This window comes from Strix aluco, chromosome 10 (assembly GCF_031877795.1).
Source record: "Strix aluco isolate bStrAlu1 chromosome 10, bStrAlu1.hap1, whole genome shotgun sequence".
Classification (NCBI taxonomy): domain Eukaryota; kingdom Metazoa; phylum Chordata; class Aves; order Strigiformes; family Strigidae; genus Strix; species Strix aluco.
This window is the reverse complement of record NC_133940.1, coordinates 26399010-26426575: the sequence shown is the minus strand read 5'-3', so window position 1 is coordinate 26426575 and position 27566 is coordinate 26399010. Positions and strand designations below refer to the sequence as shown.

General features: G+C 37.2%; 1 protein-coding gene across 1 annotated transcript in view; it reads left to right on the top strand.

Moving 5' to 3' along the window:
- LOC141927626 (connector enhancer of kinase suppressor of ras 2-like) overlaps nt 1–27566 on the top strand; it is a 212889-nt gene that overhangs the window by 53407 nt on the left and 131916 nt on the right. The window contains exon 2 of the mRNA XM_074834806.1: nt 17609–17772. Within this exon, the coding sequence (XP_074690907.1) occupies nt 17609–17772 (164 nt within the window). The remainder of the gene's footprint in view (nt 1–17608; nt 17773–27566) is intronic.

The following is a 27566-nucleotide window of genomic DNA, read 5'->3' as shown; positions in this document are numbered from 1 at the left end:
CTACAAGAGGAGCTCCATTGACTGTCTCTTTTTCTTCACAAGCAACGGCTAGATTCAGCTCTTTGGGTTAAAAATGAATAGTGCGAGAACATGGCATATGGCCGTTTGCCTAAGAAACTGTGGCTTGTGTTTACTGAAAGAAATTGTGATGTGTTGGCATTCATTGTAATTCAGCTTAACTGGGAGCCTGCCAGAATCAAATCAAAATGTGTTCACAGTATATCCAAAATACAGCAGAACTGCCAACTTTGTAGTAGCAAGATGTAACAACCTGTTTCAGAATAAAACATGAAAATTTCCCAACATTCAAAATAAACTCATTACATGTTTTCAGCCTAGTTATCACCCCCCTTTTTTTCACAGAAATTAAGTGGCACAGAGATAGCCCTTACAAGACCATATCACCAATTTTTAGGGTTTGATTAGGCATTTATAGCTGGAAAGGGGGGAAAAATGCCTTAAGTTGCCCCCTGATGAGCTACAACACTGGATTGCTTGTTCAAATGTGGTGTTTCACTTCAGTGGCTCTACCAGATCTAAAGGAGCTATTGAAAGTGTGTCAGTATTGTGGGACACCTTTTCTGCCAGCACAGCAGCCAGATACCCTGTTTTTCCATCTTTGAGTAAGTAGCATGAGTAAGAGTTTACATCTGTTACAAATTGGATACCTGTGTCAGAGACAACCAGAAATGGATCATCTTGCCCTAGCAATATCCACATGGCATGTGCAGTCCTCATCTCAAACATTGGTATATAGCTCAGTGTTCTCTGTATCTCAGCTTAGACACGAAGTGCTGGTGACCTTCAGGTGATGACATTTACTCCAAGACTGAAGTCAGAGGATTGGTGTTGTGCATTGTGTGTGTGTTTTTGTCAGAGACGGTTTTGTGATAGAACTTCACTTTCCAAACTCCTATAGTGCTATTTATGCAGCTGTTTGGTGGCAATAACCACTGGTACTGATAAAATGGTGTCCTCCTGGCTCTAAAAGGAGAGGTGGATGTAGCTGAGCACCTGCTTCTTGAAGGTCTGAATGTGCTTAATAATAAAACCGATGAAGAGAACATCCATTTAAGTACCATCAGTTATCACTCTGGTCTCCAAGGATTTTTCCTTCAGTCCTTGAAAAAGAAGCTTTGTTTTGACCTTTTGTCTTTCCATCTGTAGAACCAAATCTCGTTTCAATTCAGACTCAGTGTACATACCAACCTGACCTTGCAAAGAGAGACTTGTCTAGGGAGAATGGAAATAGTAATTTCTTTCAGCTCTATCACATGCTCTTGTCCCTTTGTAAAGCACTGAAAAGTGCAAACCAGGCCACTTCCACTTCTCTTGGCTCCTCACTGGCTGTAGTTGTTCAGAACTGACCCAACCCATCAGTTGTGGTCTGGGGGAATTTTTTCTCATCATCTTCTTGTGATCAATAGCTTCACTTTGTTGAATGTGACCAGTGTTCCCATGTTTCCCATCTCCTGATTTTCTTCTCAGTCAACTGAAAAGCCATGACTTGGAGTCCCTAAAAGGTTATATAGTATTTTCTTGATTAAACTTGTATTTATGTATCATTTTAAAGGGTTTATAATAAATTTCTCAAAGTATTATTAAAAGGTTATGACAGAGGAAGGCAATATATAGATGATGAGACAGAATGAGAAATTTTGTGTAGTGGTTATCTCTTTTTCTGGAACAAACAACCTACTAGTATCGAAAGGAGTATGATCTCTTTACAAGTAGGTGTTAAGTCATGTCACTGCCTATCCTAGAGTGGTAGAGATGTCAAGAGTGGTGCAGTTGTAAGTACTGGAAAATGTAAATACGCTACCAAAATACATTTTTACTGAGAAAATTAGCACACATGTATATCAGTAAATATCACAGGAGATGTTAATTCTCGTAGAGGATTTTTCAAAATGGAGGAAGATTTAAGTGAGGTATAAATTTTCTGTGTGATGTCCTTCCACAGAGACATGAATTTCGATCTGCGAAATTGAATGGGACCATCTCCAAACCTTTGGCCATCGTGGGCTCAGTCATGCAATGTTCAGTGCACTCTGGCTCTGCTCCAGCAATGCACTTAAGTTTGATTTGAATCATGTGAATATTCCTGTGCAAATCAATTGGAGGATTAGCAATATACAGAGAAGTGAGGCAGGCACTTAAGTTCTTTGTTGGATCAAGGCCACCCTCACACAAATCATTGCTGTAGTGCTTCCTCTATTAAATAATGACTGGTACCAAGAATAGGACCCCCCCGGTCAGACCAGAATTCATAAAAAAAATTATTTTTCAAATAGCTGTGTGCCCAGTATTTTTTTTTTTTTGGAAAGGGGGATCTGCTAGTGGGAACTCCAGTACTAGGATGTCCACAGACTGCAGTTATCTGACAAACATAAAACTGGAACTAACTCTAATTAGATTTCAATTTTAAAAGAAAATGTGCTTGATTTAGGGACTTATACAGTCTGAGTGTTGTTTCAGATACGAAATTAAACATAAGATACATCTTAAGAAGATTTCCTGTAACCGTCAGGGATTTAACTGATGATTTCTTAATTCCTAGTGCAACATACCAAAATTAACTTTCTACCATCTTACTGTTTCATCAACATAGTGTTCAGTTCCCTTCTCCTTTCCTTCTTCATATTTATATACAAAGGACCATCAGTCCCACTAGAGACACTTGGTACTGAAACGATTTGTGCCTGTTGGAAAAGGACTCATTTGTTGTGCTCCATGTTTGTAATACATTTTTAAAATTTTGCTGTAGTAAGTTGTAGCAGTCTTGTACAGCAGGATCATCTTTCCTTTCCAAGCTTTTTTACACAGATGTAGTCAATCAAACAACTCTGTGACAGTCCTGGTTTGAATAGCTGTTGCTCTGTCCACTTCCTTCTACCTCCACGCTTCTTGTGTCCCTGCAGCTCCTCCTTGCCCTGTCTCCTGGGAATGCTGGCTCTGCTTTCTATGCCTGTATTGTAAGCTGGATTGGAGAATATTCACCTGACAGACAATAACCTTTTTTCCTTTTTTCCTGGGCTATTGTTCAGATGGATCAGTTCCCCAGTTGAGCTCAACATGCAGCCACAAAGACATTTGGAGGTAGCAGCAAGCAGCGAGAGGCAGAGAGGAGCAGAAAATGACTGCTTTAGCTGCTGAATTTTCAAACCAAAGTTGTTTCACAGGCAGTTGACAAAAAAGGTTGAGCTTCCCTTCACCTTCTGCATGCTTCACCTTCAGTTTGCTGTAACAGGCTGATCTGATTCACCGTGCTGCCATAAAATTACTAATGCCAGTACAAGAGGAGGGGGGAGGAAAAGTTGTTGCCTCTTTTGGCAGCAGCATGGTCTGAAATTGGCTTAAGCCCATTATGGAACTGCACCTTTAGTGACATTTTTATATCTGAAAAGATGAGAAATATATCATCTTTAGAAGTACAGCTGACACATCAGATACTTGAAAAGTAAGAGCTGCTGAGAGGTAGTGAATAACGCAGTGGCTCAGTAGTAAGGTGGACATATAAAGTACAAGTTTTGCAAAAGAATAGAAAGAAACAAAGACAGAATATGGCACAGAACTATCTTGACTGATCAGGCCTAGGATCTCTGGTGGTAGACATGGAAATGTTGAGACGGTTAGACATTTGAAGTCCCAAATTTTAGTTAAATTTTCTATTACTATATAAATTCTTTGAATCAGAAACTTGGCTATCAAGATTATCACAATAGAGACTTAGAGAAACATTAAAAGAATAGATTATTTAGTATATGAGTTTTGTATATGCATTGTTTTAGAATGTCCTGTTAAATTCTAAATTAATATCAGTGTGGTATTGAAATAATCTTTAAAGAAAGGACTGGTTCCTCTTAAGGAGTAATATTCCAAGAAAACATAATGTGAAAATTGATCAACTTCAGCATTTCTAGTAAAAATAATCATATAACCAGTTTCCATCTCATTTCTTTGTTTCTTGTAGTGTTATTGGAAAGCGAGGATGCTAGCTATGATATGATCAACAGAGTGTTAACTCTGTGTTTAACTAATTGTAACTTTTTTTTTTCCCAAAGCAGGAGCAATCAGAATAGCAATGAGCCTTTCTGACCCTTAGTAGTGCAGTCACTTAGTGCAATATAACTTAGATGACTTGTGAAATAATACAGACCCTGAAGCCCTCTAGAGGAAATGCTAATTTCTCATCCTGTCCCTGAAAATGACTAAAGTAAGTCAAGGACGTTCAATTTTTGTAAGCCATTTTTAGCATGTTTGCAGGTACCTGATTTGTTTTTTAAGTTAGGATTTGCAAATTGGTCATAGTGAACAAATAACATCATTAGATGTGCATTAAAGGTCGTCATAATTGGAATTTTTCCAGTCCCATTCATACATTTTTAGGGAAAATAAACACTGTGAATATTACTGTCAATTAATCTACATTAACAAGTTACTTAAGCTACATTTGAGAATATAACTTGTAATCTGACAAAAGGATAGTAAAGGAAAAATGCAAATTAAATCTTAAAGAACTGCTGTGTTTGAGATCAAATGTCACCTTTTTGTTTCTGATACTCTTCAAATTCTTAATTACAGAGACCATGAACTAGGGAGGGATATGATGATAGAGATGTCTTATCTAAAGTAGGTATTTTAAAGCATTGAAAGGCAAGAATCATAATATATCTTATAGGTACAAAACATAATTACATGCATTTGCAAATTGAAAATTGTCAATAGTTTGTTCTTGTTTCAGGGCAAGAATACATTTAGCATCTAATTTTTAAAAAATAAAAATTAAGATTGTGGGTTTTTTCCTAAAGAAGTGCAATGTGTATAATGCAACCTAAAACGATTTTGCACAGCTGAATCCATTTCCGTAACTCTTCTCATGTATTTGTTTTGCTTTTTGAACTGAGGTTCAACAAGCCTGGACTTAAGGGTCAGCTGGTAAGAATGGTTTCTGCTGGTGGGGGGGTTTTGGGGGGGTGAAGTGTGAGTGTGTGTGTGTACAGTTGTTTGTTTTTCTTAGATCCATACTGAGCCCAAGTTGTGCATCCTCTGGAAAACCTTACAGTTACAGCACAACGGCAACTAAAACTACTAATCAAATCCTCTTATGCCATAAAAATGCATCTATGCTTCTGGCTGAAGTGAAGATGGAAGTTGCCACCCTTTACCTGTGCAATCCTCTTAACACAGGTGTACTGGGCTTCCATTTCCAGATAGTGAAGCAGCAAACTGTAGCTCACTGTTTGCTAAATCCTCTTAGTGATGAAGCAGCCTGAAATTTTGCTGTGGTCTGTAGAATTAGCAAGCAAGTTACATTTGCTCTTTGCCTGCTCTTTTGATTGAATATGCCATGGGCCAGCTGTGGAACAAATTCCTCCAAGTAGCCCTGCACATCTCAGCACTTTCCCCAACCCGCAACACCTCTGCTATAGCCTATTTGTAAGCGCTTAATCATTAGTTGTGGGCTGAAACCCTTTGTTATAATGGCAATATTTTCTTTAGGGATTAGGTATTATAACACTCACATAAAAGCTTTTCAAGTTTTCTTTTTGCTTTTACTAATATATAAAAGTTGGAAAGAGAAAATCTCTTGGATCCAAGCACTGAGCTTTTTCTATATTTGCTGAGAGACACTGAAGTGGCCAGATTTACCTATTGATTTACCAAATGATATCACAGGAAAAAACAGCGATGGGTGACACAATGCATTTTCACTGGGAGTTAGTAATATCCTAAGAAATGAAGTTGTCTTTTGTTTCGTGTCATGTTTCTAGAAGTTCAGAAAAATGGCAATTTAGAAAAAGCTAATCACGTAATGATTTAAAGACAAAATGTTCCTTAAATATGAAAGTCACATCTAGTTCGCTCTTCTGACCTTTTTGGATTGTTTCAGTTTTAACTTCCCTGCTTTTTTCTTATCATAGCTATTTTATTGTATACAGGGAACTGTAGTTCTTTAATTTATTTGTATACTCCCTTTTCCCAGTAACTTCTTATTTCTGTGTTACTCTTTGCATAACTTGATCCTGCTGGAGGTTCCCAGCCACGGTACCTCAGGGTTACGCTCCAAGACCAGAAGACACCTAAAGCCTGTTTGACTGTCTGTCTGTCCCAGCCTCCCACCGCTGACTGTGGTATCAGGTGTAGTGGGAAAGTGTGGGGACAGGAGCAAACCACTTCCTAAGTGTGGCTTGAGGAGCTGACTAATATCTTTCCATGTTTAGTTCTCTGGCATATATGAAAAATAGAAGAAACTGGAAGAGATTTTTCTTTTTTGAGACTTTCTGGGAATGGCTGCTAGAGCAGCGCAGCAGCCTGCTCCCTGAGAAGCTGTGAGGAGTGTCCCTGGAAACGTTATTTCATATTGTGCTACTTTTGCTGACATAGAATTAATTTATCCTGCTCAGTTAATACAGTGCATTGCTCCGGGTTGTTGGGTCTGCACTAGTGAGTTAATACATTTACCTTTCCACCAGCAGCTCTATTTAGAGGTTTTATGGACAGCTTTTATTACTGGCATATTTCTATTACGTATCTCTTACTCCTTGTCTGATGTCTTGAGAAATAAGCTTCAACTGTTTGCTTATGAAGAACAGAAAAATAACTAGGAGTGGTCTGAGAACGATGGTTTAGTTCTCCCATGCTATCCTTTGGCAGTAGTGGCCTCTGCAGCTGCAAGGGTGTGTAGGTCTAGGTGGGAACTCTGTAGTGCTTCCAGTCTGATGCTTCCTAGTCAGAGATTTACACTTCAGGTGCTAGTCCTGACTGATGTCCCTCTTTTGCATGCTGCCATGTAAAAGATTTAATCATCTTAAGCATATTAAAAAGTAATATTTCAAACATACAAGTGAGTGATATCCTACGGTTTTGAAATGTTTTGTAATCACTTGATTTTACTTTTTTTTTGTACTGAACTACCAATAACTTCATTGCTTTGTGGAGCAGATTAAAATGTAATCGTATTTTATTCATGGACTTTTGGCTGTATATTTCTTTAGGTATGATAAAATTCTTGCCTGTTTCATGTTACTTTCATAGAAGTATTTAATCTTGGATAAACTGTGGCCAGATCAAATAGCAAAACATTTAGAATTCAGAATTAAAACACAAAATAATAGTGATTTAAGATGTAGTAATATTTTTCATCATGTAGTTGAAGCCAGAGACTTAATCTGTCTTAATCTGATACTGCATGAAAAGTGGTAGTGAATAAAAATTTCTAGCTCTCATTCTGTTCAATAACAACCATAATAAATTCATCTGGCATCATCACGTAACATAAATATGTAGAATAAAAATGGGTAAATGTGGGCAAAGAGAAAAGCTTCTTTCTTCAGCAGGATTTACAGTTTGATTTTTCTTTCTCTTGTGACTTCTTCCCATTTACCTACTCTTGCTAGTTTCACATAGTTGGTATTGATAAAAATTTTAATTCCTGATTTGAGAATTTCCTGACAATTAATTAATTGACAATTCCTGACAACTCCCTGAGTTTTAACTGAGCTAACCACTGATTGCTAGAGCTAATTCATCCAAACTGCTTCAGTAAAGAACCTAGTTTAAGATCATCCGGATTTAGAAAGTGACAGGACAACATAAACAAGAGCTGCGGTGCTACGTATGATGTCCTCAGTGTTTCCTTGAAACAAAAGGAATGAGAGATGTGTGTGAAACCCCAGATCAGCCGATCCACAGCTTTTGCCAAGAAGTTGACCAGGAGATGCTATCAAAAAAATCTTCTGAATATTCTTGGAAAAAATCAAATCCTAGCCTTTTCTATGCTTCTTACAGCAATCTGAAAGCAGCTTGCTTCCCAGTGATTTTTGGCAACTGTGTGAAGAACTCTGCGAGGAAATGCCAAGGCCACCTTCTACTTCTAGGATTTGTATCCTGCAGGTGTTTGAACTATTACTTGTGAATTAGGTTGTAGATTCATAGTTGCTGAAGAAATTGTGTTGAGCAAAAATCTTACTTGTTTCAGCTTTTCACTTTAAATGTCTGCACTGGATTTGGCTCTTCTTCTGATAGATGGGATTTTTTGTAAAATATGTCAGTGAAGCCCAAACAAGAATTAATATATTTTGGCGCTGAAACATCTGTAGCACTTTTTGTTTGATTCTTCTATGTCAGCTCCCTTACTACCACTTTTGCAAGTGTTAGCACTTGCTGGCAGAGAGTGCGATCTGGGGATTCCGGCTATGCTGTTACAGGTTTCCTTTGTTGATAACATTTTGCAGCATTGTATATGCCTCAAAAAATTTCAGTTTTTTTATGCGTTTTGGCCAGGGAAGCCACTGTTCTGAAGCATCTTTGACGCTCTGCTTGGATGTTTTTGAATATGAACTGAATTTAATCTAAAGCCCTATTGCAAGCTCATCAGAGTTACTTTTAGGGTAGGATTAATTTCACCTACCTTTAAATGTCTGCCTCACGATTATATGAATTTTGTCCAACAAGTCACTCTTTTCTCTCTATTGATTAGATCAGACAGACTTGTTATATAGCTCATCAGTATTTTTTTTTTTTTTTTTTCATTTAAGGCAGGGAGAAGTGGGGCATATCTCTGTATTACTTGTACCAAAGCTTGTTTGGTATGATAGTTTTGTTTACTTTTGTATGATATCAGACTGTAGTTTTTTTGAAGGTCAGTCTGTGATTAAGACTTTCCTATGGGAAGTGCAAGGTGGATAAATCCTTGGAAGCTGAAGAAAGGAGCTTTGAGTTATATTAATTTGTTGTAGTGCTCTTGCTTTTAAGATCAGTCCTTATATATGAGAACACTGTTAATGCTGTTCCTTCCATATTAGAATTTGTGACCTTTCTAAAATGGAGACAACAGGAGTCTGAAACAAAGTCACCTCAATGTGCTTAGGTTCCAGTGAAGGAAATGGTACTTGATTTCCTAATATTTTTCTTTCCACCTAAGAATGGTTCCTTTTTATTGGTGGTGTTTGTTTTGTCTTTCTTGGATTGTTTTTTTTAATGTTGTGGGGTTTTTTGCCCTCATTTTTGGCAGCAGATTAACGTTTACTGCAAAAACAACACCTTGGAAGTAGAGACCTGGAACAGGCTCTCTGGATCACCCTTGTCACTACCCTCCAGTGCAGGGAGATGGGAAGACAACCTTTGGCACTTATTGCAAATAGGAGGGATACAAAACCTGGTCACATCAATTCTCTGCTTTTAAGCAACATTACCTCTCATGTGCACAGGGTAGATGTTATTTCTTCTAACTGTTGATACGGACCCTGGAGATGTTCAGTCATCACCAGAATTGTTACGACTGCTTTTTCATAACTGGGTAAATTTGAGGATTTAATTATGCCGGTTCTGCAGTTTGGTTTGAGTATAAATCAAAAGGAGTAGCTGAAGATTCTTCTGAATATGAATCTATTTTTGGCTTTAGGAATTTATTTTATGTTGTCTTTTTAGCTAATACTACAAGTTTTTTAGAATTCAGATACAAATCTCAGGCTGTCTGAAACAATGGCTGGGATGGTGATCATAAATTTGCTGTCTCAGCAGATAAAAGAGAAAATGAAGGGAAGAATTATCATATGTGGCTTTCTTATAGTGTAGCTTGAAAAGCATGTTTGTTGGCAGTGGTGCCAGCTTAAGCATCTGCTCTTTCATCCGCTGGTGTATTCCACCTCATTTGTGCCAGTTAAAAATAGCTGGTAACAAAAAGGAGTGAAGTTACCATAGAGCAGTTTCTGACCCAGTTCACTACCCGGCCGCGCACACAGTCGTACGAAGCACGAGGAGCAGGGTGGGTGTACAAGGGTTCCGCTCTACGTTGGAAGCAGCACTTCTGCCAGAAGAGATTCTCATCAAACTCAAAAAAGGAAAGCAATGTGTTACATGAGTCCAGAGCAGGAAATGGATAGAAGTACTTGCCTTGCATTTGGCCAGAGCATTTCTCTTTTAAAATAAATGTAACAAGGCAGATTCAGCATCCAAGTATTCTCAGCTTAGTCACACTGGCATGTGGAAGCATATTATCAAATAAATGGGGGGTAGGAATGTGCTGGCTTTTAGAGGCTTGCTAGCACTTCCAGGTCATTCTTCAGCCATGCTGCTTCAAAAATGACTGGAGGCTGTTGTTATATCTTCATCAAGGAGAAAATTAATGAGGCCAAGGGAAGACTTAAATTTTCATTAACACAAAGAGCTAATAAAGACACTTCTGTTTTTTTATCACTTTTATGGGAAATTCATCAGTAACAGCATCAGTGGCATATCTCGAGGTTAAGATTGTTGTGAAATGTGACAGCAAAGAGCATGTTCCTGTGTCTGAAAATGTGATACATTCCCTGAAGGTGACACTTTTCTTCTAGAAACATCTTTAAGGTCAGGTCTAGTTCCAGCAAGCTTCTAGAAAATGCTGTTTATTCCTTCTGTGATAATACCACAGCTTGACAACACCTGCCAATTTTTGAGGAAAAAGCTAGAATGTCTTCACTTCCTATTACTCAGTCAGAGGTAATGAAGGCAGAACTATATTAAGTCACTTACTTCATATATACGAATGTCAATTTAAGGGCGATGGCATATCATTAAATCAAATTTTATAAATGCAGCAGTTTGTTCATTTGTTATTAATATCACTTGACACATCCCCTTACAAAACCTTCTCAGATGCTCTGAACTCTTAAAATATTAATAATTTCAGCAGAGCTTTTGTCTTGATAATATAGTTACCTTGGAAAATTGCTGCCAAAAAGGGCTGTGATTATAGACACTGAGATTATGGGAGAGCCCATTGCTTTGGCTATGCTTAAAAAAAAAAAAAAAGATTTAAATAAAGTTACGGTGATGTAGTATTCCTTCTCGTTTTGCATACAGGGTAGAATTTGGGAGGCTGGTTTGTGTCTCAGACATGCACTCTTGGAGAAGTGGCTGTGATGCTTGCCCTTATTCAGAGGAGGACACTTGGAGGGCGGGGAGGGCATTCATATGCTTAGGAACTTGCAACAGATTTCTACCTTTCTTGAGGCTTATGTCCCTTTTACAAAAGACACCTGTGGCTGAGGAGATATGTTGCAAATGAAGCTCTGACCTGTTCTGGGGAGAGAAGAGGAACCACGGTTGGAAGCTTCCATCTCCCTCCAGCTTGTGCTCTCATAACCCTGCTTCCCTGCTGGTACAGAGGAGACGAAGCTGCCTAGTTCACACAGAAAACACAAGAATAGAGACAGTGTGGAAGGAGAAAAAAGGGGACATCTGGAAACGGAAGCTGGCAGTAAATGGAGTTGAAGATATGCAAGATTTTGCTAGGGGAAAAAACTGAGAATTTTGTGATAAGAATTAGGAGGATGAGCGGGTTCTTGTAGCTGGGACTGAGCCGGTGACATTGGCTGGTGTGTGGGATGCAGGATGGGGGTGGGAGAGGCTGAGGAGAGGGAGCCCTTGGAAAGAAAAGCCAAGAGTGGGAGAATTGGTCTGGCTGGACAAGAGCTCCCCAGTGCTGGCTGGATGCTGGCGCTTGAGCATGTCTGCAGAGGGCTCTGGCAGGCGGATGTGGAGCCTGGCTCTGTCAGAGAGGACGACAGGAGCAGGAGAAGTAGCTTGTGGATCTGCCCAGTCTTAGCCAGTGGTCTGACACAAGCGGAAGAGTTCATGTCCGGTGAAGTTCCATCCACTTTGAAGCCTGGAATGGAAGTCAACATTTTTGATGTCAGTCAGTGTCTGGGAAACAGTCATTCAAAGCGCTCATCCCGCTCTAGTTCCTGTTCATGCAGATGATGGATCTGTAAATTCAAGTAGCAGAAGTCTGCCTGTATTTGCATCTAAAACGTCCATCTGTGTCTGTGTGAATATTACAGTGACGCAGAGGAAACTCATCCGGGAAGCAACATTTAAACACATTATACTTGCACAGTCAAGCATTTAAAGGTCAGATAATGCCAGAATTGAGGGATTATTTTTTTTCAGAATAATCTTAATTCTTTCTTTTTGTGTATTTGTGCATTCATGCTATGACTTACGATTTTTTTTTAATGTAGTTTTAGTATGAAATTTTGGAGTCTAGCTACTATATTGCTATAGATCAGGTTTGTAACAAGTAGGCTTAAAGATGGCAAATGCTGCATGATACTCCCTAGTTTTGAGATAGACTCCAAACTTTAGGAAAGTTTAGGTCTGAAACACTCCAAGCTTGGTGTTTTAGAGTGTTTTCAAACACATTCCCTTTGTCTCTGTCTGAATTGTGGGGGTATGAAGGTCGTTTTCTCCAGGCACTCTAAAGGTTTTTTTTTCCCTCCTGAGAGGGCTTAAGATCAAATAGGTAATATTTGAGAGTCAGCTCAGTGTGAACACGGTCCTGAGGATTATGCCTTTTCTTTATTTGGACTGAATAATTCTTAAAAAGCTTTTAATGTCATTGATACAAAAAACCCACCTGATGATTGTCATTGTTACAAGTTACATAAGAATTGGAAAAGATCCACTGTGCCTAAGATCAACGTAATAAATCAAAGGGGTTTTTGATCAGGAACACCCATGAATTGATGTGTGTATTCAATAAAATTACATTTAGGAGAAGGCATGCATTCCCCATCTCCTTCTCTCTGTTAGCCAAACAGTCAGTTTCTTCCAGATCTTTCTAGCTAGCTGCAAAATATTGCTTTATGTAGAAAATACCACTTTAAAAAAAAAAAAAAAATCCAAACCCCAACTTTTTTGCTTTGTGTAACAACTGTTATTTGGACTGAGCCTGTAGATGCTGTTAAACACTGGATATATTTAAGCAGGTCTGCATGTGTGACCTGAAGGTTGTGACAGGGGCAGAAGATTGTGCTGCCTTCCCCAATTAATTAGATTATTTCCAGCACAGAAATGAGTGTTTCCTTTTTTCCTGCTTGCAAATAACTAATTTTCTGGACTTGCAAGTTGCTTTCTTTAGGAAGAGAAGCCATTGGTGGAATCAGACGAGGTGTCTCAGGTGCCATCCTGTATATTTGGAAGGTCATGTGTGAGGTCACTTGCAAAAACCAGCAGGAATCAAACAATATGTTTCTTTTCTTATGGTTCCAAAGCTACTTCGGCAGTCTTCCTGTCTAAGCCTTTTCTCAAAGTGCCCAGAGTTTCTGGTTGTCTTACCTTTTCTGTTCCCTTCTTTGCAGTGTTTTTGTCCTTTTTTATCCTTGTCACCCAGAGGTAGTTTCAGTACAATCAGTTTTCTTTTGAAATGTTAGATGACCCTGGTGGCTCACAACTCAGCTCGCGCTCCTGAGACGGATGTGCTGGTGCGAGCGTGTTCCCGTTGTGCACTGTGGTCATGTTATACAACATATCTGCCCTCCCAAATAAGCACAGTCACCATTTGCATTTATCTTCACTGAAGGACACAGCAGCTTTAGTGGATTTCCTCCAACATCCAGCACAACAACATTTGAAAATTGAGTTTGTCCCCGTTTCACTTTGATTTATTGATTTTCACAAGTCACCATTCTGCAGCAACAGAGATAGGATTGTTGTATAGCTTTTATTAGTCAAATGAGATACATTAATAGGAATATCAATTTGCTCTTGGCAGACCAAAGTGTAATCCTTCTGAACGAGCTGAGATCATTCCCTTGACTTTCAGGTTTTGTCCTTTAGACCCAGATTCCACAGACATCTGTATCTATACCTCAAATTTGCCGTTGTGTATAAGCCTTTGTGCAATTGTGATTTTAGTATTCTCCTATTTATTTTCAAATTTACTTTCATTAGGACCCTTAATCAAAGTGGTTTTGACTTCTTTGCCAAACTGGCTATAAGTGGGCTCTAACACTTTCTCGCATCAGTGCTGAACTGCAGGAGTGGTAAATGCACTGAGCTCTTTTCCTCCTCTTTTCATCCTAGACCATAAAAGCAGAATGAGCAACGCTGCATTTTATAGCAGAGCGTATCGTTTTGTATACCCTCTTCTGTCAGAAGAATCACCTCGTGAGAGCAGTCATGTTTGTGACAGGCTGAACTGGCAAGGACCTTTCCTGTCTGCCCTCTCCGTAACTCTTCCATTTCACAGCCAGGGTTCTGTTCCAGCCAGCTGCTGTGTATTTTCCTCTGGGAATAATGATGTAGTATGAACAAAACCATCATTTGGGCAGCAATTTTTAGGATAGGTTACAAAACCAGCATAGTTTACAATAAGTAACAAAAATGGATTAAAATATATGAAAAGGGAGAAGAGAATAAGTGTAATTTATGGAGAGACTTATGAAAAATTGGAAATGACAGACTTTTTAACTTGGAAATTACTTTTCTTTTGTGATGAATCACACTTGACAAAGTTATCGTCACCACATTTCTCCCCTGTGAGAGCTGCCCTGTCTGCATAATTTGACTTCCTGCATAGAGGGCAAAAACCTGTGCTTTTCCTTCAGTTAGTTTTATAGTAATTTTTTTCAATATCCCTGTCTAATGCCAGAGAGAAAGGGACAGATCTTTACATAACATGGCAACTATCTTTGTGCTTTTAATGTAAAAAAACCCTGATGTTTGTTGACATCAATGGAAAGATTAATTTTGATCTCAGTGGGTCTTATTGCCCACAATATGTAGCATCTGTTCTGTAATGTCGACTCTGAGTTAATACTTAAATCTGATTTTTTAGCTAGCTCTACAGATAATTTTCTTTAGAATGTGTTGGTTTGCTTTGTTGTTTTAATGATCCCTTTTTACATAATCATGCAGTTCATAAAATAACATTTTAAAGTAACTGGCTTTTATTTTCCTGTCCTTTCTCCCTACCTTTTTTCTACCTCCTTTTTTTTTTTTGTTTGTTTCCTTGATTTAGGCAATTTACTACATGCCTTATTTGCAAAATCATAGTTTGCAGTCAATGTATCAGAGATGCTTGGTTTTCCTCTACCCTTCACACATGGAGAAAGTTTTCCTAGTCCATGTGGATGGAATAAGCCTTCTTTTACTTAAAAATGGAGACAATATAGCAGATTTTTCATCATGGATGTTAAGTCTCAGCTTTAAAATAAAGCATAGATGTTTAAACCTTGAATTAATTGTGCTATGAGGGATATATTGGTTAGTTACAAACTGTACCCAAAAGAAGTAAGAATGTGGAGAAACAGAACTTCAAGCCTATATTTCTTGCCTAACTGACACTGATAATGTGTAATTTTGGCATAGTGATTTAATTTTATTTACCTGCATAATGCCCCTTACTTCTTTGTAGTTACGAATCTTAACTAATTTAAGTCCTATCTGTAAACAGAAATTATATCAAGAAAATTGCATAAAGGGCACTAATGAAGCCTAAGTGGCTTGAGGAAATAAATATTCCATTTGGCTTTGGTGAGTCAAAATGATCTCATTCTGTACTCTAATTGCATCTTTGATGTTTTCATGCTAAAACCAATTATAGCCATGATAATAAAGAATGAAACTACCAATTGCTAAATTCTTGCTTTCTAACAACTCACACTGATCAAACACAAAATTTTACATCCTAGGAAAAGGAACAATGGCATGCAATACCTAGCTCCTAGATAGAAAAGCAGAGAGCAATGGACAAATATTTCTTTTTTTGTGCCTATTTATTAGATGCTGTCATGCTATGAGACAGCCTGGTCCCTTCAATGATATATTTCTGTGTTCTGTTGTCCACTGCCGTACTGTTTGCACCATTAAGTAAACGCCTTCTAAAGATGCCCTGGGGAGCTATTACAGAGCAGTATGAATAATACAAATTTCATATTTTGCTCTTCTGTCATACATTCTCTCTGGCTCAAAGACACGTTTAATACATCTGGCTACACAGTTTTCAGACGATGTCACATTCATTTCTAAATATTTCTTACTGCTACAAATGCCTATTTGTGGCCACTGATACTAAATTTTTAAATTAATTTGCTTCACTTTTGTTCAAAATAATTTCTGGTATCGGTTTCACTGACTTTTTCTGATGAGTTTTAGGCAAATATTCACTAAAAGCAAATCTGGAACTTATGGGTTTTGGAATTTGCTCTGAAATAGTTTCTAAGACTTGTTCTTCAGCAAGCAAGCAACAGAAATGTGTAACGGCCCTGAATTTCAAATGTTAAATAATAATTACGGTACTTGCAGTGACCAGTTTTCAACTGATCCAAACTGAAATACACTTACATAAAATCATTCATTAAATCATTTAAAACCATGAACAGATGCAGAGAAATGGTCTTCTGTTTGCAGACCATTCCAGAACAGAGAAAAGGCTTAGGTATTAGTTACTGCTGATTTGAGTTTAAAAAAAGCAAGCAAGCAACCAAAACCAGACAAATAAAACACAACAAAACCCAAACTACCTCATATTTATGGATAACATAAAATATGACACTTTATATCACTAATCTAGTTTTGTATGGGATATATGTATGTGACTATAAAGCTGTGCGTATTACTTGGCAAATGATAAATGAGCGCTATAACATAATTTAGGATTATCAGTTTACAGAGTAAATAGTTGAATAATTTTGAAAGATAAATTAATTGAAGGAAACTGCAGCATATCCCCTTGTATTTATGGAACAGAAGACAAATACCATGTTTTGTTTTATTGAGTTCTTGTGTCGTCACAGTCCTTGTGTCTCAGCTGAATTATGTTGGCTTAATTGAGACTTAATGTGGCAAATATAAGGTGTCAGATCTCTCTCAGATACGCTCTTTAAAAACTTGAGAATAGAAAAACATGGACAGTATAAACTATTTTTGTCTACAGGATAGTTTTACATTTCACATTTTCTGACTTCAGTTCCCACAAGCCTTCAATTCTGCAGCAGGTGGTTTGTTTATTCTGACCAAGTCCTCCTGTAACTTCTAGAAATTCATCTCTGGACACTAACTAATGCTGGCATTCAGTCAGGCTGCAGTGTTGTGTGTTAGTGATGTGTTTAGCTAATATTTTCTATTACAATGAAATAGACCAATTTTATTAGATTGAATTAAATAATTTAATATTATCCAAGAAGGTATGTTTATAAATGGAGTAACTATTGTTACTCTTACCGTATCAAGTTTCAGGGCAAAATGGAATAATTCTTACCACATGGGCAAAACTGTATTATTAATTGAAGGTTTTGTAACAAAACCACTTGTATGTTGTTGAGTTTCAGAAAGTTGGATAGTTTGATTTGTATAAAAAAAAATTTGCACTGGGTGTAGCAGAGTTCGTGTAGGTAGTTATTGAGCCTAAAAACCACTCTTCCTAATCAGCGATAGCCGCAGAGTATGGCTTTGAAGAGTTCTACAAGAGGAATTCCAGGAAGACCGTGCTCCTAATCATAAGCTAAACTTAAATTTAGGTCTCCATGACATCATAAGAAAAAGGTTTTCCACAATGTCACTGTGCTTCTTTGTCCTTCCCCCTGCCTCCTTGATAAGTACCTTAATTAGTATTAAAATATTTAAGAACGTTGAAAATAATGTCAATAATATAAACTTTTCTCTTTAGTAGTATGTGTTATACTATATAAGTTAAATTATAATTTTTTTGCATATTTTCCATAATAGATCCAACCAAGGAATTGTATGTGTATTCCCAAGAAATTTCTATATTTGTGAATTACGGAGTTATGATTGTTTGTCTCCATTCTCTGAATATGCATTGTTGGCTTTTTTTAAATAGGCCTTGATGATTGCCTCCAACAATACATAAAAAACTTTGAAAGAGAGAAGATCAGTGGCGAACAGCTGCTACACATCACTCATCAAGAGCTTGAGGAACTGGGAGTCACTCGCATTGGCCACCAAGAACTGATACTGGAAGCAGTTGATCTGCTATGTGCATTGGTAAGTGATTTCGTGCATTGCTCAATAATCTGGGGTTATAAATTTCCAAACCAAAACTAAAATAACGTAGACCGCACTCTACAGCTATATGCTTGTACAGACACAGTGGCTTTGCTTCATTAAAGGGCAGACATGTACAGGCTTCCTTCAGCTGTAAAGAAACTATATATATCCATTTTATGATTATGTATGATGGTCTTTTATTGCTCTTCCTCTAACTTTCTTAGTCTTGCATTCAAATACTGTTGACTATTACTACTGGCATCCATATGGTTCTGTAATTACATGCCATATGCCCTCATATTTCACTGACATTTGCCACACTGTACTAAACCAAGTAGACCTGAGTCTTTTAACCATGCCAGCATTCAAAAGGATGGTACTAAGGAGCCAGAAGGTAATGCTAATTAGACTGGAAGATTGTTTAAAATGAGCTTTAAGACAAGACTGGAATCATAAAATTGACTTTATCTAAAATACAGACATGTGTGTCAATTTAAAGGGTTTTTTTTTAGCAACCTGCAAGCATCCAAATTTGGAAGAACACTGGTTTTTTGTATAACAGGTTATTATTTCAGTTGGCCTCTTAACAAAGTATTTGATATCAGAAAATTGTTTTTTTTCTCTGATATTTAATTCATACCAGCTAATAAAACACAATGTATTAACTTAATTCTAAAGAAAAAATAACTTTGTGTAGGTGAACAGGTGTAAGGATATTGAAAATACAAAGAAGTAAAATAGTAAAATTATGTAGGTAAATTACATACAGTAGTCCCAGTATTTTACTACTTTATCAGTTCTGCTTCTGTGCAAACTGTTATCCTTACTTTATATATAATTTATCCTTATTTTTTATATATTTAAAATTGAACTTAGGAGTTTTTCCTCTGAAACCTTGTTTTCCACCTAAAAGGAACATAAACACCCCACTATGTTATCTAAAGAACAACGCAGTTCTGTGCCTTGACACTAGTCAGAAATAGCAGACCCAAGAAATTTCCTCTGGAAAAAGAACTCCCTTCAGTCAAGTGTGCCCATTAGGAGGACCCTTGCTGATTTTTTTTAGTATTATTATTTTTTCTTTTTTTAAACAAAGAAACTGTACCTCTTAAATGCTGGCCCTGCTGCTGGTCAATAGTGCGGCTCTTCTCTTACTGTGCTCTCTCATAACCTTATTTTTTCTTTTAAAGCAGGATGGGGATTTTCCAGCTCCTGGTATCATTTATTTAGCCTCCTGCCTTTAAGTCCTTACCCTTCTTTCTCATTCTGTCTCTAAAATGCCTGCTTTTTTTTTTTTTCCCACTTCTAAATTTTTATCATCTTGCCCATTCTGTGTACTTTCTGCTGAGTGAGTCTGCTGCCTGCAGCTCTGCTCTTGGGGGTATTCTCTTGCTTCTGACATTCCTGCCTTGCTGCTAAGCACAACACGTTCTTCAATTCTTGTAGCTTCTTACTGAGACAGGATCACTAGTAAAAGTTTTAGAAGTATAATATCTATTTTACATCTGTGATAATTTATAAGAATTTTAACTATGTAACCAAAAAGCATAATTAAGATTTTCTCTTAATTCTTTTAAATAATGACAATAATTGAATGGTAGGAGACCTGATGCTGCCTTTATTCAGAACCAAAATACACTTCTAAAATATTACAATTGTATTCTTATTCTGTGGTAAACTTGACACATTAATAGATTATTGCACTAAAATCTGACTGCTGGTTAAGTGATCAGTGAAAACTGTGAATTGGAGTTCATCACCATAATGAATTTTTAGACTAGCTAGTCTAAAAAAACAGAGGAAAGACCTTATGTAAAAAGTAATTGAAAAAAGGGGGTGTTAGGGCTGTCTGTGTTTTGCTTATGCCACTAACCAGGAATGAACATATAAGAAATAATTTGAATCAGAATGTCTTAAGGAGCATGTAATTTTACCACTGATTTCCTGAGTTTCGTTATAAGCAAACAATAGAGTTTACAGGCAGTTAGAATACAGCCCCAGTCAGGGAGATGTCAGCACATTAGTGCATTATGTGTGTGTTTGTACGCATGGACAGGGTGCATAGTGTACAAAGGAAGTATTTTTGTAGGTTCATATATACTTTAACAATTTTTTTTTTCAAAGCTTGTAATGAAAAAAAATGAAGGGAAACATCAATTCAAACAATCTAGTCTAAAATTCCACATGTGGAGGGGTGGTAACAGCAGGAGCCATGGTTTGCTCTCACAGTCCCTCCCTTTGCACCGCTCAGCATGGCGTGTGCTCCCAGTGCCATGCTGGTGGAGCATCCGCAATGCTGTGCACGCCGTCTTTTCTTCCCGTCTGATCAGATAGCTGCATTCCTGTTTATATCAATATATGTCAGTACTGCTTTGTACTCTGCGTATCATCCACTCACTGGGCCATCCCAATGAGCACTGATTTTTTTTTTTTTTTCATTTTTTTTTCCGTACATGGATTTTTTAATTGATTTATGTTTGGCAATTGACAGTGTCCAAGTTACATGACCTATTTCTTTCAGGCAGGATATTCTACTCCATCTTAGCTAGATGGGTTGTGTAACGCTTTAAACAGAAGCATCTCCAATGTACTGTAGAAATCTCTCAGGTAAGCTTAGGCTCAGTGATGCATCAGGAATTCAGCTGCATGTTGGTCGTGAGTTGAGCTGGAGAACAGCTATGTTGCTTCAGGAAACCAAGAGACATTTGACTGTCTTAGCTCAAGCTCTTGGAACACACTGAAAGTTCATGTTGCGATGCCATATTTTCCATATGCACTCCCTAAGGGCCTGGCCATCAGCCCACTGGCTTTTGGGGGGGTGGGGAGTAGCTGTTTGGGGTTACACATCAAAGCGTGATGTCTCCACTTCAATCACAGTGGTGCAAACCATTACACAGCATATACGTAACTAAATGCTGATCCATAATTAGGGTTCAAGTGCAAGAGGAAACAAAAAATAAAGGAGGCAATTCCTGGGTTTTTTCTTCCCTGTTCTGCTCCACCTTTTAACTGGACTCTCAAATTATTAAAGGCAGTGAAGATTTGCTATTACACATTTGCCCTTGATATTTTATCCACTTTTCACAAATAAGCATGAAAAAAAACCCCAACCCAATATTATGTCTTGGTTAATTGATTCTAACCTTCATGTTATTTCTGAATAAAATCAGAAGTGATATGACTAATATGTACAATCACAGATCATAACTTTTCTTTTGAAAGAAAGCTGAATTCAGAGCATTCTTTAACTAGGCATTACATATGAGATTCCTATCTAGAAAAGATTCTACACTGGAAGAAGACAATCTGCAGTAGGAAAGAAGGAGATGTAAGAAATGTAAAAAGGGAAAAATAAAAGTATTTGATACACCTGTGCATAACGGAAATGGTAATATGGTGATATAGAAGTATGTGTTTTACCTTAAATTATTTAAAATGCTAGAATAATCTGGTTTTTGAAAGGGTAAAATTGAAGTGTAAAAGGTGAAAGTATCTTTCACTGTAGGAGAGAAAGTACTGGCACTTTCTTGGGATTGCTCAGAGTTGAATTTGTGTTATGAAAGGAAAAGACGTAGGTGAGTAATTCTTTGGCCATCCTAGCAAGACATTTTTGAGTAGTATTTTAGTTATGAAGAAAATTAGGAATGATGGCTGTAGGGAAAATATCCTGTCTTAAACATCAAAGTCCCTTCTTACTAGTGTGGTCAGAAGCTGCTCTGCAATTATTTATTTGAAGTGACCTAAATAACATCTATGGGCTAAAAGTGCAGGCCATTTAGGATTTGGACTGTAATTTTATTAAAGCTGAAATACTATTCTGGTATGTATTGGAGGACTAGTTGCACAAAGGCTGACTCTGAAGAAGTAGTAGGGCCTGAGGAAAGTAATTCTTTGATAGACGGTAAAATATATTGGAAAGAAGAAAAAGGAGTACTTCTGAGGTCAACAGGGGTTGCTGTTCAAATCTACGCAAGTAAATTTAATTTAATTAGGACAATATTGGAGTCAATATATTGTTAAAGCCTGCACAAATTAAAATATAAACAGTCGAGTGTGAAGAAAGACTTTGATAATGAATGGAAGAAAAATGAATGTAAAATGAAAAGCATGCTCAAATATAGATTGTATCTAAAGTAATTAAAAGTACTGTTAATTCATAGGCATTCAGCTAGAGAAATTAGGCACTATGCCGTGATAGCATTCAAGGAGAAATAAAGATTAGAAAATTTCTCCCTGCAGTTACTGCAAAAGCTAGCAATCCAAGCATGATAGTTTTTCTGCTAGAAGGCAAAATAAAGTCACCTGTGGGTCAACATGTTTATAACAACTGGCGTGAATTTAATTTGCTTCCATATTTACTACTATTTTAAAAAATGTTGGGACATGGCTAGCAAACAAATATACTTTCTTTTTTTTTCTTTCCTAACATTTTTCTAATATATTTCTTTATTAGGCTTCTCTTTAACAAAATTACAGCAGTAACAGTAATTTGTTGGTCAGATGGAAAGCGGTTTGCAATAATTTATTTTGAAGTATGCCAGGCTGAAGTGAAGCAGCCAGTCTTTCATAGCTGTCCCTCTATGAATACATAAGGTTGCTTCTTCTGAATTAAAATTATTCAAGTTTTGCTTAAATTAATACTACTTTTTAATGGCCATACCTACAACGATTTCTCTTGAGATCCTTTTTGTCTTTCATTCTGCTGATACACTTCTTGGTTTGTCAATAATGTGAGTATATTGGGAAGTATTTTTTCTTACTTTACCTAATATGTAATCAAGTTTCATTTTTAACAAGGCATTTGATATGTCAGATACTTATTTTCCCCCCATATTTCAAAAGTTATTCAGAGGTGATTATTCTAGACTGAAATCTTCATTTTGTATATATATTGATGCTTAAATAGATGGAAATAAATCTTCTTTCTTTGAAATGGAATGCCATCTCTCTTAGTGAGAGATGGAGATACTCCATCTCCTCGGTATAATGAGAAACCTGGCACACATTATTTTTGTCTATACAAACATATATGCATCCAGAGAGCTTTATTAATCTCAGTTGGAAAAGAAGTTCGACTTCTGGCAGTCCAGTGCTATTTATTATGCTGTGCCAAACCACTGAATTAATACTATCGAATGGGTTAGTTAATTATTTCACATATTAGAAAGGATGTATTATCTTTTGCTTAGCCTAATTAGCTGCTTCATTCTTTTTTAGCCTTTCAGATCATGCAATTTGGAAAAATAAACTTTCTTAATGATTGTCTGTTTTTTCTCAAAGTCTGTTGCCAATTTTTTCATTTTTAAAAATCTTTTAGGATCGGGTCATTGAAGGAAGATAATTAAGTTTGTCCAAACAGTTCACAGTAGTCTAAAAGGTACTTTACACACGTGCATAAATAATGATTTTGTTGTACTGGTAAGAAGTAAGGAATTCAAGGTCTTACTAACCTGGTATGCTGAAAAAGGAGATCCCTGAATGTAATTACATATTATTTGTGTTGACTAGCTAGCACAAATGAAATCATTTAATTGTAAAATCACCCACTGTCCCCTTACCAGGTCTAAAGGCAGCTATGTGAGTTGATAGAAGTAGGTACAAGGTAGAGGGTGATTTTCCTTGATGTCTTAGTTTTCTCTTTGAGGACCACTACCTCTACACCAATCGTTCCATAGCAGGACATGTTTTCCAGACTATTGTTTGCACAGTAAGGATATTTTGGAATACTGTAGCAGTACCACCAATGGTAGCAAAAAAGCTTAAGAGGCAAACTTTTGAGGTACCCAAGCATGGGATTGTTTTAAAGGGAACATAGAACCTAAGTGACTTATGAATTTGTGTTTTGTCTGTTAAGTTGCACTAGACACTTAGGCTTGAGCTGTTTTGAAAACTTTATCCTGTATTAATTTATCATTCTTGTACAACAACCGTGCCTGAACAGTCAAGGCCACATAACCTCTAATGAAGGCCCAGAACCCTCTGGGTATATGATATCTGTGTATCTTGTATCCAAGCACAGATCAGAAATGGTCCTATTCAGGTATTTTATTATGTATATGGTCTGTTGCCATAAAATGAGCTGATTATAGTAGAGATAGAAGAGAGGCTGGCTGCTTTTTACTCATATTTCAGCTACGGTCCAAATACAGCCCAAAAGGGGAAGAGAGTGGAGGGTGGACTGCAGGGCAGGTGCCTCCCAGTAGACCCCATCTAATGCTTTTGCACAAGTAATGCATCCAATCTTTGTGGTATTAGGCTACCAAATCAGGCTATAAGTATTTCTGTTCTTCCTGCTTAAGGCTGAATTTATGTTAAAACAAATTTCAGGAAAAATACAAATTTGGTGTATTGACTCCTATCTTAATTCCTTGAGTTTATGTACATCAGTTGCCTGTAAAGCAAGACAATATTAACAGGCTAATGAGAGGAAACAGACTTTTGTTTTTCCTGTCTTTTGACATAGTTGAAAGATTTCCTCTTGTCACATGATAATTCTTTTTCAGAAAATAAGGAGAAACATGTTCTATTCAAAGTCTTAAATCTGTTCCAAAGCTTGTAATTTTCTTCTGAAAATACATTTGTTTAAGTACCAGTGAGAATGAGGATCCTAATCCATTCCGGGCTAGGCTGGTGAATAGGCTACTACAGGAACTACTGCATGCTTCTGAAAAATAAATGTACTTATTTCCATTTATAAATTTATAAAATAATCCATTTATAATAATCCATGACTGTATTTTATGTCTGGTTATGTGTCTGGGTTGTATTCTGTCAACGAATGTTTTATTCCTTTTCCTATTATGAGTTTCTGTCACTCACTGGTAGAGAACAGTGTGCTGTAATATGTACAATTAAACTGCATTGCTACTTATTAGGCCAGTGCAGTAGCAGAAATTTATGCAAATGAATAGGTAGGCTAATGAGATGGTGCTGAAAAACCACACATGTCCGATGCTGTAGACCAGGACAGGAGGGAAAATACTGGCTGAAATTCAAGCCAAATAGTGTTGGTATACATTATAATTTGTGTATATTCATCTACCCCTGGTTTAGGCAATGTTCATGATACATTCATTTCTGACATCATTTAGTTTTCTTTTGAGGTTTAGATCTGGAAGACAATGGTTTTGTTTAATTTCAGCCCTTCTGGATGTTCATTTTTTTCAAGACTGATGATAGTGATTGCAATTACTACTAGGGATAAAGGAATGGACGTTTTCCGTGCACAGTGATAAAAGAAAAACCTATATAGTAACACTGCTTCCCTTCATGGTTGTTTCTGTTGAAACCAGCTGCCATAACATTGCATGTTAGAGTTAAGTGAATGTTTATTGCTTCTTTTGCTTTGATTTCTTTGTGTTTCAGAAGGCATCCTTTATTGCATAGTAGTCTTGTTTGCCCAAAATAGTGGACAGCAAAAATCAGGAAGGCCAGCTTTTGGTTTTCAACCTTGTTCCCCTGCTGCCTTGCTCCGATATTCTGAATTGCTCTCTGTAAGCTCTCTTGTGTCCCAAGTCACAGACTAGCCAAGATTTGGATACTTATCTGTCTGCAGCAATGCAGAGATACCTGGTGGTCTCTTAAGGATACTTACCTACCCTTTGCGGGCTAATTAGAATTGACATATCCAATTAATTTATATGAATTATTGCTTTCCCTAGAATGTCAATGTCAAGTTTAAGGAATAGCTTGCTAGTGACACATGAATAGATTTTGCAGCAGAGGACTCACATTTTCTTTCCACACTAAAGAAATTAAAGTTGCTTGTAATATTTGTGTCCTGTGTCATGTTTTACTTCATGATAAAATGTGTTGCTAGACTTCTGCATTGCTTTTGATAACATTAGGGTGTATTTGATTAAAGCTTTCCACAAAAAGAAATCTTGTGAGAGATTCTCATCAATGCTACCACAAACATTAATCTCTGAGATAAAATAGTGCTTTACACCTTTCTTTTTCCTTTTCCGGATGATATTTGTGGAGGACTTTGAGCTGAGAATTCATTTATGTTTTCACAGGGCTTTGAGGAAAGTGGGCATTTAATTTTTTGCAAGACTAAGTAGAGGAATAAGAGGCAAGTGTTGACCACCTTGAAGGGATGAAGCTCTAAATTGTAGTGTGAGAATGGGCGCAAGTCAGGTTAAACTTTCTAGCTCACCCTGGTTTTGTAATGGTGTTTTTTATGTTATAATAGTAGTTAACAAAGCTGTCATACAAAAACACTGGTACAAAATGGTCAGCTGTCATAACCTCTTCTTTTAAGAGTCCCTGCTTTTATATAGAATGCCATGGGCTACAGAATATGTAAATATGCTTTTCAGGTAACAGTATTACATGGTGCTTAACACTAGGCAACTGGGTCTTCCTTTTGTGTAAAAGGGGGCATTGACTTGGCATTTTTTTTAGAGCTGTATAGCCAAAATATCCAGATTCATGTAAATGTATGCAGCAAAATTAAGTACAGTGAAACTTTAATGAAAAATGGCTTAGATAACTTAGATAATTTTGGCTAAGAGCTTTTGAGAGCTGTGGAGGTAACACTGATTTCAGACAGTGGAGAAACACTGGCCAGATTTGTAAATCTAGTCAGACATGTTGCTCTGATTTGACTGTGGACTACATTTAAGGTTTTTTAAATTTTTGGTAGACACATCAAATTTTGGAACTGGTAAAACTTTTCTGTGGGTGAATATAGTGGAGCTCTGACAGTGGGAATTCATCATTCTGCTCTTTATTGGCTGACATAAAACATAATTACTGGTTGTTGATGCAAATCTACGTTAATTTACTGTGCTCAGGCTTGTAAAATCAGGTCTCATGTCAGTGGCTTAGTCTTTATCCTTTTTGCTTGAATTCTTTATGAACAAGAAGGGGAAAACTAGCAGTAACAAAAAGTGCAGCTTCAATACTGGTAACTTTCCAGCTCTATGTTCTGTTGTCTTGCAAGTTCTACATACTTATTAGACCATTACAGATACATGCTTCATATTAATTAATTCTTACCACTGACTTCAAATCATGGTCACAATAAACATGGCTGGAAATCGGTGGCCTGTTCTCATCATGAGATTTTGAGAAGTTAGTGCTCCATTCAGGAAAGTGTAAAAATACAGATCTTACAAAGTATGCTGTGATTTCATAAAAATGCCACTAAACCACAATCCTTTTGTGCAGGACTTAAACTTGGTAATTTTAAGTTCTAAATTCTGGAGCACTCAATGGTATCTCTTCTGATCTTTTATTGCAAACACAGAAATAATACTTCAAGGAGGGCATATGGAAGGAAAACATTGTTTTTCTAAAATCATGACTAGCAGCACAGAGGGCTTTTAGGCTTTCTGTTAGAAACTAGGATATGGGTCTGGTGTATTGCTACATAACACCACTTAATTGTATACTATTGCATTAAACATTTTAATATATAATTTAAATCCGTTAGCCAGCTGAGCTTCGTAACTCGGGCTTAGCATGCTTTATTAAAAGAGCTGATTGAATTCCCATACATGTTTGGGTGTCAGAAACATCCACGTGAGAAGAATTCTCAAAGCCAATGAGGTGTTGGTGATCGCATTGCCTGTGTCTGCACTAGTTCGTCCCTCTACCAACCTTAACAAGTTTTGAAAGTTTTAGCCAATCTCAACCACACTCAACAGAACAGGGAGCCCGCAAGGATTCCCTCCAAGTGCTGTAGGAGTCAGTAGGTGACTAGAGGGTGTATCGTAAACCAGTGACTTTCTGGGGGAAAATGCACTTGGTCCTTGGAGAGGCATCAGCCATCTGGCCCGTGATGG